This window comes from Molothrus ater, chromosome 16 (genome assembly GCF_012460135.2).
Source record: "Molothrus ater isolate BHLD 08-10-18 breed brown headed cowbird chromosome 16, BPBGC_Mater_1.1, whole genome shotgun sequence".
Taxonomy (NCBI): Eukaryota; Metazoa; Chordata; class Aves; order Passeriformes; family Icteridae; genus Molothrus; species Molothrus ater.
The window spans coordinates 6,595,402-6,617,353 of NC_050493.2; the positions used below are offsets into that span (position 1 = coordinate 6,595,402).

The 21,952-nt window shown below is 40.2% G+C and overlaps 1 protein-coding gene across 1 annotated transcript in view; it reads right to left on the bottom strand.

Moving 5' to 3' along the window:
* TRRAP (transformation/transcription domain associated protein) overlaps positions 1-21,396 on the bottom strand; it is a 76,534-nt gene extending 55,138 nt beyond the window's left edge. The window contains exons 1-25 of the mRNA XM_036392260.2: positions 21,311-21,396; positions 21,046-21,120; positions 20,357-20,507; positions 19,943-19,992; positions 18,891-19,001; positions 18,234-18,338; positions 17,541-17,624; positions 16,737-16,793; positions 15,530-15,655; positions 15,127-15,204; positions 14,810-14,898; positions 13,837-13,933; positions 13,332-13,470; positions 12,758-12,836; positions 11,590-11,824; positions 10,489-10,816; positions 10,280-10,377; positions 9,415-9,609; positions 8,688-8,879; positions 7,123-7,288; positions 5,642-5,898; positions 4,803-5,003; positions 2,830-2,981; positions 1,570-1,769; positions 110-327 (exon numbers count right to left, since the gene is read on the bottom strand). Of these exons, the coding sequence (XP_036248153.1) occupies positions 110-327; positions 1,570-1,769; positions 2,830-2,981; positions 4,803-5,003; positions 5,642-5,898; positions 7,123-7,288; positions 8,688-8,879; positions 9,415-9,609; positions 10,280-10,377; positions 10,489-10,816; positions 11,590-11,824; positions 12,758-12,836; positions 13,332-13,470; positions 13,837-13,933; positions 14,810-14,898; positions 15,127-15,204; positions 15,530-15,655; positions 16,737-16,793; positions 17,541-17,624; positions 18,234-18,338; positions 18,891-19,001; positions 19,943-19,992; positions 20,357-20,456 (3,357 nt within the window). The 5' untranslated portion in view covers positions 20,457-20,507; positions 21,046-21,120; positions 21,311-21,396. The remainder of the gene's footprint in view (positions 1-109; positions 328-1,569; positions 1,770-2,829; positions 2,982-4,802; positions 5,004-5,641; positions 5,899-7,122; positions 7,289-8,687; positions 8,880-9,414; positions 9,610-10,279; positions 10,378-10,488; positions 10,817-11,589; positions 11,825-12,757; positions 12,837-13,331; positions 13,471-13,836; positions 13,934-14,809; positions 14,899-15,126; positions 15,205-15,529; positions 15,656-16,736; positions 16,794-17,540; positions 17,625-18,233; positions 18,339-18,890; positions 19,002-19,942; positions 19,993-20,356; positions 20,508-21,045; positions 21,121-21,310) is intronic.
* Between the last annotated feature and the right edge of the window lie 556 nt (positions 21,397-21,952).

Genomic DNA, 21,952 nt, shown 5'->3' on the forward strand with positions numbered 1-21,952 from the left:
GAAATTGATCAGTTTCCTTTTCTCAGCTAACTGGTAGCCTCCAGAATTTTAGAAGCAAAATGGCATTGGCTGAAACTCAATCATTTCAATACACTTTTAAAAATCTTACCCTTTCCTTTGAGCCCAAGATGATGCTTGCAACATCAAATATCACTGCTAGGGCCACCTCTCCTATTTTGCAGAGCTCCTTCTCCTCATATGCCATGCAGATGGCTATGGCATCAATGAGCACCAAGGGATCCATGCCTTTGGACCCATTTTCTTCACTGTGAAACATGGCTGTGCTAGGCTGGCTCCCAACCTGATAGCACTGCAGCAAGAAAGGACCTGGAATTTGTAACAGGGAATAGGGGGGAGGGGAAATAAAGATAAAACAATGGATATTTCAATATGAATAGTCTTTTAATTAGATTTTACGACTCCTTGGACTAGCTGATGGCAAAACCAGTAAGCCCTCTGCCTATTTGCATATAAATGGATTGTAAGGCATCCTTCACTCCTAGAAGAAAAAAAGATTACATCTACTATCTTCTTCTATGCACTAGAATATGCACTGCAAGAAGATTAATTAAAACTGAGGAGTCATAAAAATCCCAGTTACATTAATGTGACAATGAAGAGTGATATGCTCATAATATGCTTTTCCCAAATTACTTGTCATACAGCCCAAACAAAAAGTTTTCTTCTTGGATATAAGACACTGCAATGCTCCAACATTTACTTAGTTCCCCTCAAGGTCCTTCACAACCACAACTGGAAACAAACTAATTAAAGACCATCTGCAAATAGTACTGTATTAAGTTACACAAATGCTCTGGAACTGTATAAGCTGTTCCATGCTGCAGTTATTTCACTGCTGTAGCATTTACAGAGCATTATTAGGTGACTGATTGCTTTCTAAAATTTGTTTAATAATTCCCACTGCTCTAAAGAATTACAACATAATTCTACCGTCAAACAAAAATCCAGTGCAGCTACCCAGAAGCAAGTACAATATTGTGATTTTAGTGTGTAAAAGCACTCAGCTGTGCCCAGCTGCCCTGGACTCCCAGAGCTGTGTGCCCTCACTCACTGCACTGTGTGTAACAGCACTGAGCTGTGCCCAGCTCCCCTGCACTCCCAGAGCTGTGTGCCCTCACTCACTGCACTGTGTGTAACAGCACTGAGGTGTGCCCAGCTGCCCTGGAGCCCCAGAGCTGTGTGCCCTCACTCACTGCACTGTGTGTAACAGCACTGAGCTGTGCCCAGCTGCCCTGCACTCCCAGAGCTGTGTGCCCTCACTCACTGCACTGTGTGTACAAGCACTGAGCTGTGCCCAGCTTCCCTGCACTCCCAGAGCTGTGTGCCCTCACTCACTGCACTGTGTGTAACAGCACTGAGCTGTGCCCAGCTGCCCTGCACTCCCAGAGCTGTGTGCCCTCACTCACTGCACTGTGTGTACAAGCACTCAGCTGTGCCCAGCTGCCCTGCACTCCCAGAGCTGTGTGCCCTCACTCACTGCACTGTGTGTAACAGCACTGAGCTGTGCCCAGCTCCCCTGCACTCCCAGAGCTGTGTGCCCTCACTCACCGCACTGCTGAGCCACGGCCACCATGGTGTAGTGGCGGATGAGGCTGGCCACGAAGGGCAGGGCGCTGGGCCGCAGGTCCTTGATGACGGCCGACATGAAGGCCCCGGTCAGGGCCTGCTCGAAGGTCTTGCGGGCCGGCGTGTCCTGGGCCTTGTAGCGGTGCGAGATGATCACGCTGGGGATGGACTTCTCTGTGAAGCTGGAACACACGGTTGTGTTCAACAGAACCCTGAACTGCAGGACCCCCCAGCTCAAAGTTCATTCAAAGTTTGCTCTCCATATCCAACTCCTCCTCCACCTCCTGTTTTGCCCTCATTTTGATAGAGTTAGACCAGTCCGCTCAGCATGAACTAATTTTGTCAGCCACTGTTCTTCAGCATGATGGATAGCCCAATTTCATCAGGAACATTTAAAGCCAGTGGTAGCTCAATTTCATCAGGAACATTTAAAGCCAGTGGTTCAGAAGAAGCCACGTAAATACAATAATAGGTATACAGGCATCACACTGCAACTCAATTACAGAATGTCATTTTCAATATTTTGACATTGTTGCCTTTTTTAAAATGACATTTGATTTTAATCTTGAATGATTGAAACATTTTTTATCAAATCGCTGCCCAACAAAACTTATTCATTGCAAAGCTATATTTATGTCAAGTCTAACAAGCCCAAACTGTGAAAGCTACTATGCTCTTTAGGTACACTTACTACATTGCAAGAGTCAAAGTCAGCCCACACTTCTTGGGCAAAGATGTTAAGGTTGTCTAAAAGCAATAAACTCGTGAAATATCAATTACTAAAATTGCAAAACATGTAAGAAAAGCTCTAATAAAAGGCTCCCACACCAAGATAAACAGAGGCTGCGCGTGACTAAGCTATAGCTTAGTCACTAAATGAAACTGAATTTTGTCTTTCACTTTAGTAAAAGCTTAGATGTACATACAAAATGTCACAATCTAAATTAATCTCTAAAATAAAATTAAACACCAGAATATTCCAATTATTTAAATAAATGAAAGTAAAATTAATCATATTGATCATATGTAATAGATTATACACAGGATTGTAATTAGGGGAAGAAAATTAAACTATGAAACATTAACATGTCACTGGCATTAAAAAACATGCTAACAAAACTCCTTTTCACCAGCAGCCAAAAACCCCATGAATTGCACAGACTAATCACTGTCTCTAAACTAGATTGCTCCAAAGACACCATAAATTTTACATACACATTTACGTTTAAAGAATTGTCATACTTGGGGTGTGCAAGGAGCTGGTACAATGCGTGTTTGTTATCATCCAGGCTCATCATGGCCACCAGGAAGCACTTGATGACCTCCCAGGCCTGCCTGCGGTAATAGGGCTCCGTGTTGGCGCTCTTCAGACAGTCCAGGGCCGTCTCGATTGCCTGCAATGGAACAAGAGAACCCCCACACTTCTTACTCTTGGCATTTACCATAAGGTCATTAATCAAGGGAATGGTATCATTAATATATATTAAAAGTAACTTTCAAAGTAGGCACAGTTTGGAGTGTGCAAGTTAGGAAATGCAGAGAGGGCCTGAGAGCGTGGCTTGAAAACACCATGCTATTTTCTGAGCTTTTGTACATATGAAACATATATACATTTTTCCATGGCAGATACATTTACCTCCATGGTCAGAAAGCATTTCAAGCTATGAGTGAAATAAACCTTCACTATGTCCCTCCCCTTTCCCAAAAATAAAATTTCCTTGTCTTCCCTTCAGCAATAATCGTTGCATCAAATCCCTTTATACTGCAAGTATATAATGCATTTATATCCATATATGAAAGGTACCTTTCCATGCATGATGAAACGTCCCTGTAAGCAACTTCTGAACACCAGTTATTTAATGGAAATAGTACTCTTCCTTTGCAAGATTTAATACATTTGAGAATAATTCAAATCAATCTTTTAAGACATGAGGATGATTAAAAAGGGGGAGTACATCTCTTTGGGAAATTTCTATTTTGTGCTTATATGTAGAGATAATACATAAAAGCACAACTGCCTAATTTCTATCCTTCTCCCACAAAAGACAGGAAGATAAATGAGATGGGCATTAAGTAAAAAAAAAAAAAGTAAAAATTGTTCTGGAATGCATGAAAAAAGAAATTATCAATTGCAAGTAAAATCTAACCATCCATGTTTAATAAGTCTATGCAGAAAAAGCCCCTGCTACAAACTGGGCATTTCCTTCCTTGGTATTTCCACTTACTTAACTTATCATCCCAAGTTTTTATCACAGCATCTAAATGAAAAGAAAAATAAGTTTTGGACAGACCACAAAAGTCTACCAGGGCACTTAAAGAAAACAAGGATTTCTTGTTTTCAATTTATTCCACCTTTTTTTTCTTTGTACTTTGACATTTCCTTTTCATAGATACAAAGTCTTCAGCAGATAGCACTTTCATGATCAACACTGAGCAACTGCAGACTGCTCCATATCAATGTTAGATGCTAAAATCCTTCGGAAAATTTAGTTTGAATTAAACCTAGCAGGACAGGTATATGTCAGCAACTACAGTATTTATATGTATTCAATTCATCAGCTTCAGTACAGTGGAGAAATCAGTAAATCTTCATTTTAAGAATCACTTTTCCAAGCTATTTTTAAGCTTGTTGGCTGGATGGAGCCAGAGAGCCAGCTGCCTGTGAAGAAAATTGCTTGCTACATTCAGATGGTATCTACTTATGAAAGTCTAATTGAAAAGGTAAGTATTAAAACTCTACAGACCAAATTATCTCAGAATCCAGCTTCACTCTCAGATATTAGATTGCTGTAATTAGTGAGAACCAAGCACTTGTGATACAACATGACTGCCAGATGAAAGCCAGTACAGTACAAAGTGCTTCTAGAGACAGCAAACAAAACCAAATCACTGGAGTCATGAGAACAATCACCACTGAAGAATTTCTACAGTGAAGTTTTGATACATTTCAAAAAGCAAACAGGGACTTTTCCATGAGGATCCTGCTCCTAACCTAAGCAATATACCAGAAGTTCCAACCTTACCCATTCTGTGAAAACATTTATTTGGGGCAGTTTAACCCATACTGCAATCACTTTGCAAGAGCAGTACAGCATACCTACATCTGTTATTTTGGGGATGAAATCTTACAGTTTATAGAAGAAATCAAGAAAGAACTTCCAGACAGATAGTTTTTAAGTCAGTTTCTCAGCACTGAAAGTAACTTAAGCCCTTACCTTTTCCATTGGGAGCTGAATGGATGCTTTACAGTCTGAAAATTCAATTGTGATACTGGGTCCCTGGATTTCTGTGACCACATACTGTAGTTTCTGTGATTCCTTCAACATCTTCCTGTTACTTCCACCAAATTTCCCAAGCACACGATAAGCCACGTGGGAGATGCTGTCAGCAGGATTGCGCAGTGTTCTCCACAAAGCCTGGGGGTTTAAGGTACATGGGCAGTCCAGGCTTACTTCAACATTGTTCATGTCAAAAAAAAAATCTTACTCCCAACATTTTTCAAGTAGTAATGTAAAAAAAAAGTCACAGAAAACACTTTATTCTTGTATTTGGGTCACTGACCCTGCATAAGTTTCTTATCAAAGCTGAATATCAGCAGTCTCAGATCACAACAGCCCAAGTGCTTTGTAACAAGGTTGTCCTAAATGCAGTTTTAGTTTAGACTACTGTCATCAGCTAGAACATCTTTGCTATCTTGGAGTGTAGTTTCATGTTTATGATGAATATTAAACAGCATTGTTAATTAAAAAAGCAGGCCAATTAAGGCTAAACTGAGTTAAGCTCAGAGCTGGTTTTGAAATACAGAAGCAAAAAAAAGTAAATAGAATGCAACCATTTAACAAAGTATATAGGAGAAACAATTCATTCCTTTTTAAGTTTTCAGAGTTTTCAGCTTAACAGCAAAACATCAACTATCCTTCTACACTCACATCAGACTGGTACGGGTCTCATGACAGATTTTTCAAGTTTTTGTAACCAAAGCTTCACACAAATTTCTGATGTTATTCAGCAAATCAGTGACCTCTTGTGGTCTAACGGGAAACAACACATTTACCTGCATGAGCTCAGCTCGAACTGGCTGAATGTGGTCATACAGAAAGTCAGGCTGCAAGTTATCCACACACAATTCCAGAGTTCTTAAGCCCTGGCTAACCAGGGTCTGGGATCCATTGAGGGCTGACACCAAGGGGTCCATGAGCATTGGCAGATAAGGCAGCAGCGAGCTCAGACGAACGGGCACAGTGAGGCAGAGCTCCACAAACAAGTCTTTCATGTGCTGTTTGTGAAGGCCACTTTGCAACATATTAAGTCCTGAAAGTTACGGATAAGTTATACACTCACAGGAAAAAAGTCCACAGTTTGCTGTTCAAAATTGCTATGTCCTCAATTCAAGAGAATCTGATGTTTCTAAACACTGTAGAGCTTACAGCTCTGTAAATAATGGATTTACAAAATATTATTACCATTCATTATTCTAACTTACATCTAAGGATGTCAAGCAGTGAACGCTTTTTTATGTACACACATATGGAAGAAAAGGCATCTATACATACTTTAAAGTTCAGTATTAGAATCAACAAGGCAGCATTTGAATACAGCAAATAGAAAAGAAAAAAAGATAATTTGACTCAAACCTCAGCCTTGTAACAATAAAAAATAAACCCATACAGAACTTTTTAAAAATATTTTGAATCCTGAAAAGAAACATTCAGCGAGTTCAAGTGCATTAACTGCCCCATACAGACTAAGCACACTCCGCAAGTGATTTTTCTCCCCATAAATATTTCACATATTCCAAAAATCTACTGGCATAAGTTTTACATAATGATTTATTGATAACATATATATTTGCTAACTACAATAAAAACTGTCCCTACAGCTGTAGCTCTGAACCAGTCTACAGTCCTGGAACAGCTCTGATTACCTTGTCCTTAGGTTTAAGTAGCTCTCCAAATTTCCTTGCTCACCCTCAGTACTTCTGAACACAGTTCTTGCAAGCATAAATGCTCAACTAACCAAACTGATTGTTATTTACATTTCTTTTTGCAGTCTGGCACTACTTGAATTTCTATTTATCATGCCCTTGCAGGTGCACACACATGCCCTCAACTGCAGAACAGCCCGAGCTTCACTGCCATGTTCTCCCCACAAAACCAGCGGTGGCCTGGCAGCATTGCCTCACCTACTCACTTATCCCCCAAATGCTTTATGCCAGCAAAGTTACCCATTGCAAAAAAACCCAAAAAAGTAAAAGAAACAAACAAGAAAACCCCAACAGCCCCACAATGAAAAGAAGAAAAACAAGCAGCAGAAATTGTGAAGCAGCCAAAACTATGGAGCCTGAAGCAGCTGATAGTAAATGAAAATAAGCACATTCAATGTATTTTAATCAATCACTAAACTCAAAATCAGAAGCTACTTATCAGGGGTAGGGCTTTAGTTTTGAGAGGTTTTCAACTACATAACATAACTTTATTACTACTATTCACATAAAAAAATCAGAAGCTGGGGCAGGGAAAGAAGGTGTTGTTCTACCTTGCAGTAAGTTTGGTAACAGCGGCAAGAATTCTTGGTATAACAGATCATGACTGCCTCCTCCAATAGATCTGAACAGTGCTCTGAGCAGCAGGAAATAGTTATAGGGCTCTTTGGCAGTCTGTGCAAGTTCCATAGAGCTGTTCACAATCTTGTGCAAATGTGGCTATAAAGAAAATAAAGCTTGAAGATTAATAAAATACCAATTTTGTCATCATCGTACTGTACAAGAGTTCAGCGTGAGATTCTGCAAATCTGACACAATGAAAAATATTTCCTCTCAAGCACTTGAGAATGGGGAGCAGAAATCAGAGGTGTCAGAATGAAAAGAGAGGACACTTAACAATATTAATTTACCCCTGATCTAATTTCATCATTAGTTGTTAATGCTAAAATTTAATTTTGAAAGCAAACTCTCTCAAGTAAAAGAGGCTACGGTGGCCTTTCTAGAGCAGAGGACATGAACACCTAACAAGATTTATTAAAAATAGTTGATGAATATCAGTAACCTCATGGACTAGAGACAAACAGCAACGTGTCTGGATATTATTAACATCTAAAAAGCTTTCTACATTGCTATGCAAATGCTGCAAACAGCCTTCATCATTCAATTACATTGTCTGCCCAAGGCCCCTACCATTCATCCTACAGAAACAAAAAAAAGTAACAGAAGCATGAAACTGTGAAGGTAGTAAATTACACTCTTTAAACTTCATCACCATCTTATAAAATCCAAATGACCTTGATTCTGATGACAAACTGCAAGAATTATAGCAAGATTATATGAATATTGCTTTCTATTACTATTAGTTTTCAAAGATTCTGGGAAATTGGTAATCCCCACTCTGTTCTACAGTTACCTGTATCAGAAATTTTGTTTGGTATAAAGTACAAGGAAGAAAAACAAAGAGAAAGTATGAGAGAACAATCAGTGTTCCATTAAATTCTTAATGTCTTTTCTAGATACAGGCAGCTGCTGCTTTTATGAGGAAAGTGCACTCTTGCTACAAGCTCAGCATTTCTAAATTCACTGAATAATGAGATGATCTCATCAACATAAATAGATCCTTGGAATACATAATATGTTGTCAGTAGAAAGAATAGCATTCCTTAAGCCCAGACTTCCCAAGAGCATAGAAAAATCTAACTCAAGAAGTACACGTCACTGAATATGACATGAGTGAACAAGATTCACCAACACTCAAAAAAGTGATTTCAATCCAAGCAAAATTCTTAAGTTAATACAGAAACAAAGAGAAAATGTGCAAGAATTTATGCATGTCCTGACCATGAAGTTACATGGGCTTATGGCAATCACAGACCATAGTCATGAATCAGCCATTTATACTCAGAATTAGTACATCATTCCATAGTTTCATATATAAAGAAAATATTCACAGAAAGCATCTCTTATAAACAAGACAATGTACTTGGAATTAGGAAAAAAATGGAAATGTGTCACAAATAGTGCTTCAAACATTAAATGACTCTCAAATGTTACTCTGCAAAACTCCTAAGAGTGCTGTTTTTAAAGCAGACTTATTTCTAAAAGAAATGACCTTTACCTTCAGCATTTGTTCATTTTCAGCTGCAAATAGTGAAACTGAGCCAAAGACTAACTTGAACAGCTTGAGATACAGATTGGAGAGTTCCACATTAGAGCCCATTTCTGGCAGACGATCCAGAAGATACTCCACCAAAATGGTTGCAAAGAGAGCAGAGGTAGTAGGGTTTGCCAAGAAAGAATTGGCAACAATCTATAAAAGGAAACCACAAAGAACTTATTACAGCTGTAATAAAAAGAACAAAAGGATAAATGCACTATCCGTTAAAAAAAACCCTAAAATAAATTTCTCTCCGCATCTCCACTGCTACCCAAGTGATTCTGTTTGTCCTCAGTGGAAAACAACAATGTATGTAGCTTAATATTGAAGTGTCAGGTTAAATTTTAAATGGATGTTATAGGATTTGCATTCTGTAAAACAGCAGAACATTAGCACAACAAGCTGAACAAAACAAGTCCATAAAGTTCAGTACTTTTCAAGAATGAAGTCCATTCATATCTTCTACACTGAATTGTTTGTGTTTGTATTGAATCACTTAGGTAAGGTTTTTTGAAAATCCATTTTTAAATTATTTTCATAGACTATTCTTTTTGGTAGAGACTGCTTCAAATCTCACGTGCTAATTTCAATATTATTTATAATTCTACATCAGTCATATGTACCTCAAGACATAAGCTCTTTCCTACATGCTGTTCATTATCAATTTAAAAAGTAAACAGCAACATACCTGAAGAGCATAGTTTTTAGAGATCCTCTCCACCATGTAAGGAACAGTAGTTTGAAAGATTTCTTTAAAAGTTAAAGGGTTCATCATCGTGAACACACCAGCAAAATGCTCCAGAACTTCCTTTTCCTCTTTCATCCTGACTGTCTGACAGTTTGCTACTCGAACATATGTCTGTCCATTTCCTGCTATTTGCACCTACAGCAATTGAGAAAACACATACACTGCTTACAGAATTTGAGTAGCTTATTCCCCATCATTCTTAAAACAGCTTTTGAAAGTAACCAAGACTTTATAGGTTTTACATGCATGCCCCACACAAGTAGAAGTTGGGCACAAGAGCCAACCATGACAAAAATACTAAAAATACTAAAACTAAGCGTTTTCAGAACATAATTTAAAACTAGGAAGTTAAAAATAGAGAAAAACAACAGTAGGAAATATCAGTGTACTTACAAATTACTTAATACCCAACCAAACACATTTACATTTCATTAATACTTTGTGTAACTACACAAGACAAACACAGACATGTGAATGCTTCAACTGTTAGCTAAACTATCTCTTTCATGGACTTACTTCACTACATGAAAGACTATTACTTCCAGTCTGACCTGCCTGCATGAACAGACAAAAATGGCTGTTGAGAAAAAAACCTGTTGCTTGCAAATACTAAGTAGGTTGAAATTCACTTTTGAAATTAATTCTTCATAATGAGCATTTCTCAACAGTTGTGGTCCCAATTAAAGACTTAGTGAAAATATACTATATGTATAATCTGTGGTTTAGCTGACAAATAAATCTTTATTAAAGGATCTAACATACAGTAACTGTACAAATAGAAGTGCTATGTGGGCAGGTTACATACCTGATAAATATCTAATGCTTGCATTGCATATTTTACCAGTTTTATATAGATTTGAGTCTCCTTAGGTTGCAACTGCTTATTAGGAATGAATTGTGCTTCTGAAAGAAGAAGAAGATAGTTCAGCATTAAAAATACTATTTGCTTTCATTCTAGAGAGGCTTTTTCTGTAGAATTATGAGAGATAAATGCAATTAAATATGCAGTTTTACCACCAGGAGCTTTGCACGAGGTGATGCCCCATGTGATCGTCTTGACCCCACAGACCAAAGTTTTCACTAAGCTCCGGCAATCCGTGACCTGAAATGTCTGCTTGTCTTCTTTTTCTTTCTCCCCTTGTTTTTCAAACACAGGTACAGGTGCAGGGGCCACAGGAGTGGCTGGGGCAGGAGATGGGACAGGAACAGGGGCTGCATTTGCTGCTGTGGGCACTCCAGGTAAGGCGGCTTCAGCTGCCCCGAGCTCAGACTGGGGCTTGCACTTCTTAAAAATGACAGAGAGCTGGTAGCGTGCTATGGTGTGGAACTTCAGAACAAACACCTAAGGCAAAGGAGGAGAGGCAGATCAAGCAGCAGAGAGGAGGGGGAAAGAAAAAGAAATAAGTTGCTTCTTCAAAAACCATCCTAAATTTAATAGTACAGATATTTCAAGTCAGCATAGTGAGATCAATAAAACTTTCAGCTATTTTTGAAGTCATTCAAATGACAGCAAACATTTTTAAGTGTATCAATAAACTAGTTTGCCTTCTTCAAACAAGTAGTGCACCCTTGATTCTCAAAAATATTAAAAAAAACTCCGAATAAAGATTCTTAAAAAGGATCATTAGGTCTTCAAAGAGCAGATATTTCTAATTGTACAGATTGTATTGTGCCACGCCAAGGACCTATGTGAAGATCCTCTTTCAGGGCTTAAAAAAGAAACCACACCAAAAAGCACACCCATAACCATAAGGCATTAAAAAATACAATTCTTGCATACTCCTACACAACAAAAAAAAAATTATAACTAAAATTAGAAATAAAATTATTTTTTAAAAAAACCCAAGCTACTTAAAACAGGCATTCAATTTCCTGCTTTGAAACTACCCACTGAATGAAGCTGAGTTGACAAAGCATCTCCACTACACTTGAGATATTATCCCAGCTGCAGAGCATTTAAAGAGCCCTCCTCTGAAGCACTGAAGTGAAATACAGTACACAGGCTGCTCCTACATATTCTCATTTCTGAAGAAAGGAGAAAGTAAAATGTGATTGACAACATACTACAAAACAGGATATCCAAGCAATTATCAAATGCTTTAAACAAATCAATACCTCCAGCATTCTCATAAGGATGTCTCTACCATTTCCATTTTCCTGTTCACTTTTAGACCGGATACAGTCTACCAAATTTAGCAGGAGCTTGCAAGACATGGTCTGGATACTGCTTGGCAAGGATTCATCATCAATGTTCTTGGCAAACAGCTGGACAGCCAGGGAGAGGTCATTGAGAGGCAAATGCTGCCGGACGTGATGGACCAGGTCTGCCAGGGTGCTGTATGCAAGGGGTCTACAGCCAAAACAAGGAATGAGGAAAACACACTGAGCACAACTAAAAAGTTTCCTAATTTCACTAAACAAATAAATACTGCCTGAAGGTACTTACAAGTTTCTCAATGTAAGTTTTCTATTTCCATATGCAAACCCAGAGCTCACAAGGCTTTTTCAGTCACATGAGGAAATTTTAAGCCGTGCAATTTAACCCATGATGCATCAATCTATCCCACAACTCTGGTATTGCCTCTCTGATCTTTCTTCCTTCACTGCAGAACACCCCACCACATATTTTCATCTACATGCAGTTAACATGCATGTTAGCCACATTTTGAGCAGTGCTGGTAATCTGTTTCATAATTAATCATAAATTATTCTAGCAGAGAAAATACTTCTAAATCTAATACATGCTGTCAGTAAGGTACACTTGATACTTAAAGAAAAAGAAGTAATTCTCCTAGTTCAGATACTAATTTGGTCAGCAAGCTCACCTAAAATTTAGACTATTGAAGACACAGAAAGTTAGGTATTCTCTCCATTTACTTCTTCAATTGCAAACAAGTAAGTTTTAAAGCATTCATTGACAAAACAGTTTAAATCTCATTCAGATTTTACACTGGATATAAGACTTAGGGTGTTTCATGAAATATTGGGCAGATACAGAGTTGGTTTCCCTGTTTTTGTTGTCCTCCACAATTCAAAAAACTGAAATCATCTTCATTCACCCATTTTTCTTATTTTGTCCTGACACTCACATTACTATGCTGTGCCATCAGTGGTAAACAAAAGCCACCATTACAGCAGCAGAAGCTCTGCCAATAAAACAATCTAGTAAAATTGGTTATTTGAAGCAAAGATTTAGGACCCTATACAGAAGCTGCTGTAAATATTAATGATTTTCAAGCAGCCCTGGCAGGCACTCAGATCATTACTCTCAACTTTCTCATACCTCAGCGTCTCCCGGGCAGTGTATCCAGAGCCAATCAGTATAGATTCATCAAACAGCTTGTCCATGCATGGAATAAACTCTAGAATTTAAAAAACAGAAAAATTAAAAAGCCATACACAACAACTGGCAAAGGAAATAATCAAAATAAGATAGTTAAGCATGAGACCACTTAACTTCGGTATTTAAATCTGAAGTTAGAAAGTGATTTTATCCACAAATTAATTCCTGAAGCTTCTAAAAGGCAGTGCCATTTACAAGGAAGTTTTTAAACAATCTCTTGTGACTGTCTACTCCACTGACACTTGCCCCTTGAGTAACACTGCAGTACCCAGTCAAAGCCAATTGTATTTGCAAAGAGAAAAAAAGGGCTCAGGTTATTTACAACTTTGAAAAACGTTTCGTATACAACTAATGAGTTACTGGAAATGACAAATGGGGCAACCCTGCACAACAATTCTGTATGGCCTGGCACCTTGTGATAGTCCAATACAAATAAGTAGTATGCTTCTAGAATTGACAGCAATAGCAGAAATCTTCCCCGTTTACAGGTACACTTGTAGAGAGTGCTACATACGGCTCCTCAGGTCTGTTGTCAGGATGTGCTTAGCAGCAATCAGGAGCTCCTTCCTGAGGTGTGCTGTTTCAGCTGGACAATTGGAAAGTAGCTGCAACATTCCTTTTACCATTTGCTGAGAATATTTAGCCACTAATTCCTTCAATAAAAAAAGAGTAACGTGAGTACAACTACTACAACGTTCTATTCTTAGGGTTTATGTTACATTTGCAAAATAGCACTCCACTAAAATTCACTAGTTTCTCTTGCAAAATCTAATCCTAAAACTAAACTACAATAGTCATTCCATAAATGCCCAGGGAGGGGGAATGGCATATTTTTACTTTGTATTCACATGAGGATACTTTTGAAAGGATAACCAAGTACAGCTCCACCTCCAGATATTCCACACAAATGCACCCATCTCCAGCCCCTGATGCATTGCAGTCACGCAGGTCACTTGCCTGCCATAAAGCAACTCGAAACCTGATGCATTAAGTACCAAAGTTTTAAAAATTCATCCTACCTGGTAAATTCTGATAATGTAAGCCAAAAAAGACAATGTTTTAATCTGAGCAGCGATGAAATCAGCATACAACTCCTTGTTATAAAGTTTATGTTGTCTGAAATTAAAGGGAACAGTGGTTACAATTTTGCTCCTCCCCTTCAGTGCCTTCACTCAGAAAATTCAGTGAAGCTTCAAATTACATCAACTTGTAGTGAATTTCTTGCTCCTTAAAAGAATACAATCTCTCTGAAAGAGCCCATTTTCAACAAGCCCTCTGCCATTCAAATTCCCAGCAGCACCTTCCTACAGAAAGCCAAGCCAATACAAGGCAGCACACATTTGGCTCAGCTCCCCTAACTGGGGCCAATTTTTCTCCAGGCAATATTCCCTCCCACAGACTTGTCTGTCTCTCTCAAGCTCCAACCACGTAACCAGGTCATCCAGGCAGACAGGGAGAGGCAGAGATCTTGCTCCCACTGCCCTGACCAGAACCCCTTGCTGCTCTTCAGAAACATCCCTCTCTGAGGCAGGAGAAGCAGCACCTCTCCCTGCAACATCACAAGGCTTCATGTAAGCTACACCTTGAAGAGCACAGATCCATCCTTGATGGCATGGAAGAAGATTAAACAATGACAAATGTCCACACTCTAAGGGTCTTCATCACTGTCTGTGACAATGTGGATTTTTGTCAGAAGCTCTATTTTAAAAAAATGATCAAATCATAATTTTTTATTATACTTACTCATTATCAAATAAACTGGCACATACTGCACAACTATGGACTTTACCAATGAGATATAATGACAATTACTTCACCTACAGAAACTTGGTAATTTTTAGTCAAATAATCATTGCTACTTTTAAGATTAAAAGCATAAGACTAGAATCAAAAAATCACAAGATAGAAGACAAAAATATTTTGAGCAATACTGAGTGACAGGTTTAAGTAGTTTATCTCAAATATCATCAAAATACTGTTAAATGCTCTTACCTTGCTTGAGCTGAAACTTGTATTATAATAGTGTTCATAATCAAGGGCACAAATTCAGCTACTACATTATGAATGTTCAGTTTGTAGAGCTTAAAAAAAGAAAGTATTATTAGAGAAATTCACAAGTCACACTTGCAGTCAAATTACTGGAGATATAATCACAAAAAAATTAAGGCATCTCACCAGCTTTATTTTTAGATGATATTTTAATTTCAAAAGTATATCACATTCATTTTTACTAATATGATAGCCAACAGAAGTTACATGAGCCATTCAGTAATGAAGTATTTACATGCAAAATACTGAAGTGTACTAACCTGGTACATGAGAACAACAATAATAGGTAGCTCAGCCAAGACTTTTAGTGATAAAGATCCTCTGGGAATTATTGAATGCTGAAAGAAAGAATACATGCTTTATAAACAGTCTAATTATTAATTCAAAAGAGTATGTAAAACACATTTTTACAGAAACTACCCATTTTAGTAGCAATATATTTAACAATAACATTTTTAAAACAAAAAAGCATTGGGTATTACATTAAAAAAAAACCTGTAATTACAGCTGCATAGAAAATACCTGGAAAGTTTCAATCAGCTTCTACAGAAAAGTTTTGATAGGAAAAACAAGCAAAAAGAGAGTCTGTTATTTTTGCCTGGCATTACGATCTGTGGTCCTGTGCTACAGAGTCCCCCAGCTAAGAGCAGTCAGAACACTCACTGTCCTCGTTTCACTGTCCTCTCGCTCAGGGTTCACCTTCACCACAATGGTTGTAATCATGCCAACCATCTCAGGAGTGGGAACAGTGTTCTCTGGAATCACCTGAGGGTTCTCAAAGTACCGATTCTACACACAAAGAGCAGAAGAAAAATATCACAATGCCAGTAACAGTCAAAAGGCCATCCATCTCCTCAGAACTCTCCATATAACCCTCCCCTGGAGCCGTTTTCTCCTCTCTGCAGTGATGTTTGCACTGCAGCATCTTCCCCAGGGCAGACACACACCCTGCAACCTCCCGCCCTGCACAGAGCAGAAAAGGTCCCCCAGCCGAGGCAGAGCTAAAGGAAAACATCCCAGGAGTTACTCTGTATCAGGGAGGGAGGATCAGACTGGAGCCTCCCTTCATGACCTCACCCTTCTCTCAAAAACAGGCACATTTGGGCACCTGGAGACCACTGCAGCCAACCTCCCCCTGCTGCAGAACTCCAGCTCACCCTTCCCTCAAAAACAGGCACATTTGGGCACCTGGAGACCACTGCAGCCAGCCTCACCCTGCTGCAGAACTCCAGCTCATCCTTCCCTCAAAAACAGACACATTTGGGCACCTGGAGACCACTGCAGCCAGCCTCACCCTGCTGCAGAACTCCAGCTCATCCTTCCCTCAAAAACAGACACATTTGGGCACCTGGAGACCACTGCAGCCAGCCTCACCCTGCTGCAGAACTCCAGCTCATCCTTCCCTCAAAAACAGACACATTTGGGCACCTGGAGACCACTGCAGCCAGCCTCACCCTGCTGCAGAACTCCAGCTCATCCTTCCCTCAAAAACAGACACATTTGGGCACCTGGAGACCACTGCAGCCAGCCTCACCCTGCTGCAGAACTCCAGCTCATCCTTCCCTCAAAAACAGACACATTTGGGCACCTGGAGACCACTGCAGCCAGCCTCACCCTGCTGCAGAACTCCAGCTCATCTCCATCTTCTCCTACCACTAACAGTGTGCCAGAAACACAAGGTGTTTCCAAAGCAAAATCTAAACGTCTCCATTTTTAGACATAGTATTGATAAATGGATTCACTAAAACTATATTTACTTTGCATCACTAGATGCAAAATAATTATGTCAGTATCTTTTAGAGATAAAATTGAGAAATAAAAGCTAGTTTTCTGACTATAGCAAGGGTGATTTAAGAAATAAAAAGCTTACCACTACTTTTGGAAGTTCCTTGTAAATCTGTTTCACAAAGTCCAAAAAATGATGAATCTAGGAAGGAAGAAGTCAGTTACCATAAAGAAACTTTTTAAATGAATTTTAAAACCACAATTTTAGAATCTCTGTATTAACAGTACAAATATATAAAACTCCACTCGGTACAGCGCATTTTTCATGATAACTGAAAATAATCTGAAAGTGTTCTCCTACCTCCTTCTGCTTTGTTAGTATTAATTCAAATTTCACTTGGAAAGAATCTGATCTACTTATCATCTTTACATAGTTCCAATAAAGTATTGTTAGGTATAATAACTATGAAACAACTTAGTCTTCCCAAGAGAAAATTAAGGCAAAAAGCAAGAGAATAACAACGCAAACTTCCAAATTCCCTTGATGTGTCACAGGAGAGAAGAGGGGAGGCAGGGGGAAGTCAGTCAGAGTAAATTCCTTTCTCAGGATTTTCCTTTACAAACTAAAAGGGCATCAATTCTCTTCCTTTGTGTGGGAATTTTTTTCCTTAGACTGCTCATATTGTCCACAAACATTTAAACCAAGTACAACTAAAGTTTAACAGTTTGGTTTTTTCCCCAGGAGAGCTAGCATTATGCAATTCTCTTTTTAAAAAAATCACTTTAATATTAAAAAAAGGGAAAAATATTAAACACATGGTTACAACAACAGGTCAGACAACATAAAAGGACAACAGCAAAACAAACCAATCAACCCACTTGAACAAAACAGCAATTCTGAAGAGCATGGCAGCAAGTTTTATACCATGTAACAAGAGTTATGACTTACTTCTTGAGTGATTGCTGGTCGGAACTGTTTGTGCAATTCAATAATTATTCTTAAGCAGATCAGTACATTTTCTTCATTCTCTGTCTGAAAAAAAAAAAAAGAAACTTTTTAGTGAGCTCACTGCTGAATTCTCCTACTACTCAGTGGGTACTTCAAAATCCTGTAAAATTATAAAAATTATGCTCTTCTCAACAGTCTGAAGTGCCCCATTAATATGGGTTTGTGTGAGCAAGATGCCTTGCCTTGGATACCCTGCAGTCCCAGAGTATGGCTGAAATTAAATCCACCCCTGGGGGAGTAAAACCCAGACATTTCAACCACTCTGTACCATCAGGTCTGCTCTCATTGCCCCTCAAACAGAGACCCCCAGGTGAGCTTCAAATGAGAGTGCTGTGAATTCCTAGACAGAAAACAAACTCCCAAGAATCAGCTATCTGCCAGAAAATCCTGCCCAGCATGAGAACAGCTCCCTGCATTTGTAAAATCCAAGTTTGTAAAGGGCAGAAGAGAACATGCAGAAAACCTGTAGATGGTAAGAGAAGGCATGGGTGAAGCCTAAATAGAATGTCTTTCCATTCCTGCTCCAGCAGCACAGCTATTGAAAATCCTACTCCAGCAAAGCTTGGAGATGAAGAAAGTAGAGGAAAATATTTCAGAAAATTTCAAGCAGTTTTAAGAGGAAGTAAAAAATACCTCTAGAAATCGGAACATCACAGACAGGATATTTTTGGTATGAAGACGAAGATGTTCATTTGTTGGTATTCTGTGAATTATTTCAAGCACAAGCTTCCGGAGTTGCTGTAGAAAAAGAGAAAAAAAAAAGGAAAAGTAATGATATGACAGAACTTTTTGAAAAGCCCACAAAACCCAACAATTAGTTGCAGTATTTTTTTCAGCTTAATAATTCTGCATGTTGAAATGAAAAAAAAGCCATTTTATTTCATCTAGACATAAGCTTGTATACAAAGACATAACTCTCTCTGCTACCCATCTATGTGAATGAGGCAAATTTAACTAATCTACAGTTGGAAAATCAGACTTTTTTTAAGGAATGCAATTTTAAGTATTTAATGACAAAGATTCAACCCTTGCCTTTCTTTCCTAACCTTCAGTAAAGTCAGTAATTTGTAACAATGTGCAGTATTTCAGTAAGAAAGCAAATTCTGTTGCGCCTACTTTTCTTCCTTTTTCACAGAAGCCCAGATTAGCAAAGTTTATAAGTAACTTATTTAGAAACAGGACTTTTTCAGTTCCACTCCAAATGACAGATCTATTTTTAGCAAGTCTTAAATCATTTCATTAGGTTAATCAAGGACAGCAAAAAGGCAGGAAATGCTCTACACACTTTACCTGCGCTGGCTTCTCCTGCAGAAACTGAACTTCCCCATCCTGAAGAAAGGTGAGAAACCGAGGGATGATGTGTTCCAGGAACGTAGAATATTGAGGGGATGATGTCACATTCTAATTAAGAACAAAAAATGGGGAGTTACAGACATCACACAGATTACATTCAGTTACAATCAAAGCCACTACTAAACATTTTCAGTGAATTTTGAATAGATTCAGTGACTAAGTATCTGCTGACACTACAGAACCACGTGAGTTCCAAGAGAACATTAGCAAAATAAATACAAATCTTTCCCTACTGAGGGAAAGAGCAAAGAGAATCAACAAAGTCTTCAGATTCTAACAGGTCACCAGACTAAGCAGTTAAAACTATTATTTTAGTCAGATAAATTGTTTCAGAAATAGCTTAAGCAAATAAAAAACTCCACAAGAATTATTTTAGTTTGCTATAACTTCAGAACAGGCACATGACAACTAAGTATTCAACTAAAGTAAAATATTTCTGCTAACACAAGGTTGAGTTAACTTGTGTTTCACATTTTCTCTGCTGCTCATCTAAAAAGATGGTCCATCACCATGCAAAAGATGTCACTGGAGACATCTCCACTCCTGATGTCAGATTCTGCATCTGACAACTCCTCTCTTACTTCCACACCATGGAATACTCAGAGGAATCAGAAGGGCCTCTGTTTCACAAGAGCACAATACTCATTTGAACTAAATAAAAGAAAGCTTTAAATACAGGCATTTCATAGCATTCAAAAAACAGAAGAAAAATTTCTTACTTCACTTTTATTTAAATGCTTAATGAATAAAGATTTGGCAATGAAAGCTCACTAAGTCCAAATGCAATTCTTCAACAACCTGGTTAATTCCTAAATACAAACCTAGAATCAATGACTTGTAACCATATAAATCATTAGTCACAGGATACTACTATGAATATTTTAACTGCATAACATCAGAAATTCAGATAATATACATTAAGCGCATGAAAGGCTGCCATTGCAGAAAGTCAGGGGAGTTTTGTTGCTTGGGGTTATCTTTTTATTTACCTCAAAATTCTCACTGACTTCTTGCATCATTTTCAATTTGGTTTCATCAGCTGAAAATGGAAATTTAAGCAGAAAAATTTGAGTGCAAAACTAGGTCATGAAGGAAAACAACAAACTCATTGATCAAAGAAGCAATCAGATCTTATCAGTTTAGCTATCACTGCCCAATTATAATACACACAGTTCTCTCATACAACCACCACACAACTGCACACACATACACACACATCTCACTCACTTTGGCTCATGTAAGTGCTTCTCATCATTTTGCTTCTTCAAAAATCAAAACTCAAACAGATTTCAAAGTGAATTTGACAGATTTCACTGTCTCTTCCACCAACTGTCCAAACAAGTCTGCAACACTTGTGAAACTAATGAAGAGCTGCAATTTACAAGAAAAAAAAAGTCTCTTACGTGTATTGACATCTGTAAGAGCAGCCACAAACTGAAGGTATTTTTTCATCAAAGTGGTTTGGTCCACCACCGTAGGCCCTTGTGCTGAAACAAATGCCATCTTGGAGGAGTAAAGATCAGCTTTCAGTACATAAAATCAAAATCAACAAACCTACAAAAGAATACAGAAGTATTTGTTAGTTTACACTACTTGGAAACAGCAGCTATCCCATCACCTACATCCATTCTTCTAACATATTGAAGAGGACGACCTTTTCCAAAAACTACTAACATTTACTTAGGCTTACAAATACAACACCAAGCATGCAGAGCTCTCATTGTGACAGGAGTGCACTAACAGATAAGAGGAGTTATTGAGCTCTTCACAGCACAACCATTCCCGTGTTCTGCGCGGTTTCCTCTCTGCCAGCAGCAGGCTCCAGGCTCAGGGATGCTCCCGACACCGCACACCTGTCATCACCTGCCCTCTGCCGCACACCTACAGCTCCCCTCGGACACACCCCTGCGGGACTCGCTGCCAGGGGCGCCTGCAGCTGTCCTGCCGCCACAGGCTGCCTGTCTCGCTCCTAAAGAAGCCTAAAATCACATCTGGCTTGAGAGACCGGTGATCTCCCTCCTCCCCTGGGGTCCCCGTCAGTTTCGCTCCCGGCCAGGTCCGGCCGAGCCAGCCCGGGACCCCGCGCCCTCACCTTCCCCGCCGCAGCGCTGCTCGCCCGGGTCGCTCCCCGCTGCCAGGGCGCCGTCACGCCGAGCCCATCTCCGCCCTGCGAACACGGGCACCGTGAGCGGCCGCAGCGGCGTCTCCCCCGTCCCTCAGCCCTCCCGGTGCCGCGCTCGGCCCCAGGCCTCCGGCGGGGCCCCTCCTGCCCGCAGCGCGCCGCTCCCGCCTCCCCCGCCCCGCTCCACCGCGCCCAGGCCTGGGCCCCACCGGGGCGCCACCGCTCCGCTCCTCACCCCGCGGCTCCCCGGGGCCGCCCGGCCGCGGCCCCCCGGCTCCCTCCTTTGTTGCTCCCGGAGGCCGCCGGCAGCGCATGGGCGCGACGGAAGCGCCCGAGCTCAGTTCCGGCCGCCTCCTCCCGGTGCCGCCTCCCGCGCCTCTCCCCGGGCGGAGACGGGCGCGGCACCGCCCGCTCCCTTCGCTGGCCCCGCCAGCCTCGCACGGCCCTGCCTCGACCCGCCCCGGCTGGGCGCTGCCAGGGGCCGCCGCCTGAGGCCCGCCCCGCCCGTCCCCGCGGCCCCGGAGGCTCCGCTGGCGCCGCGGCCGCCGCAAACAGCGGGCGAGGGGTTACCGGGGCAGAGGCGGCCGCGGCCGGTGCCTCCGGCCAGGGCACGGCCCACCCCGCCCCGCCGGTGTCCCGGGGGGAGCGGCGGCACCACCGGAAGCGAAGCGCGCAGAGAAACTGATCTGCCTGCAGAAACAGAACGGCGGGCCGGAGCGAGAAAGGGCTTCGAACGTTGAGTTTAAGAAAATAAAAAGAATACAAGTGAACGAATTAAAACCAAAAGGTACAAAACAAAACAGGAAAAAACAAAATAAAACGACAAAAAAAGAACACTAGAAAACCACATTCCGGCGCTTTTGCTGTCGCTTCTCTC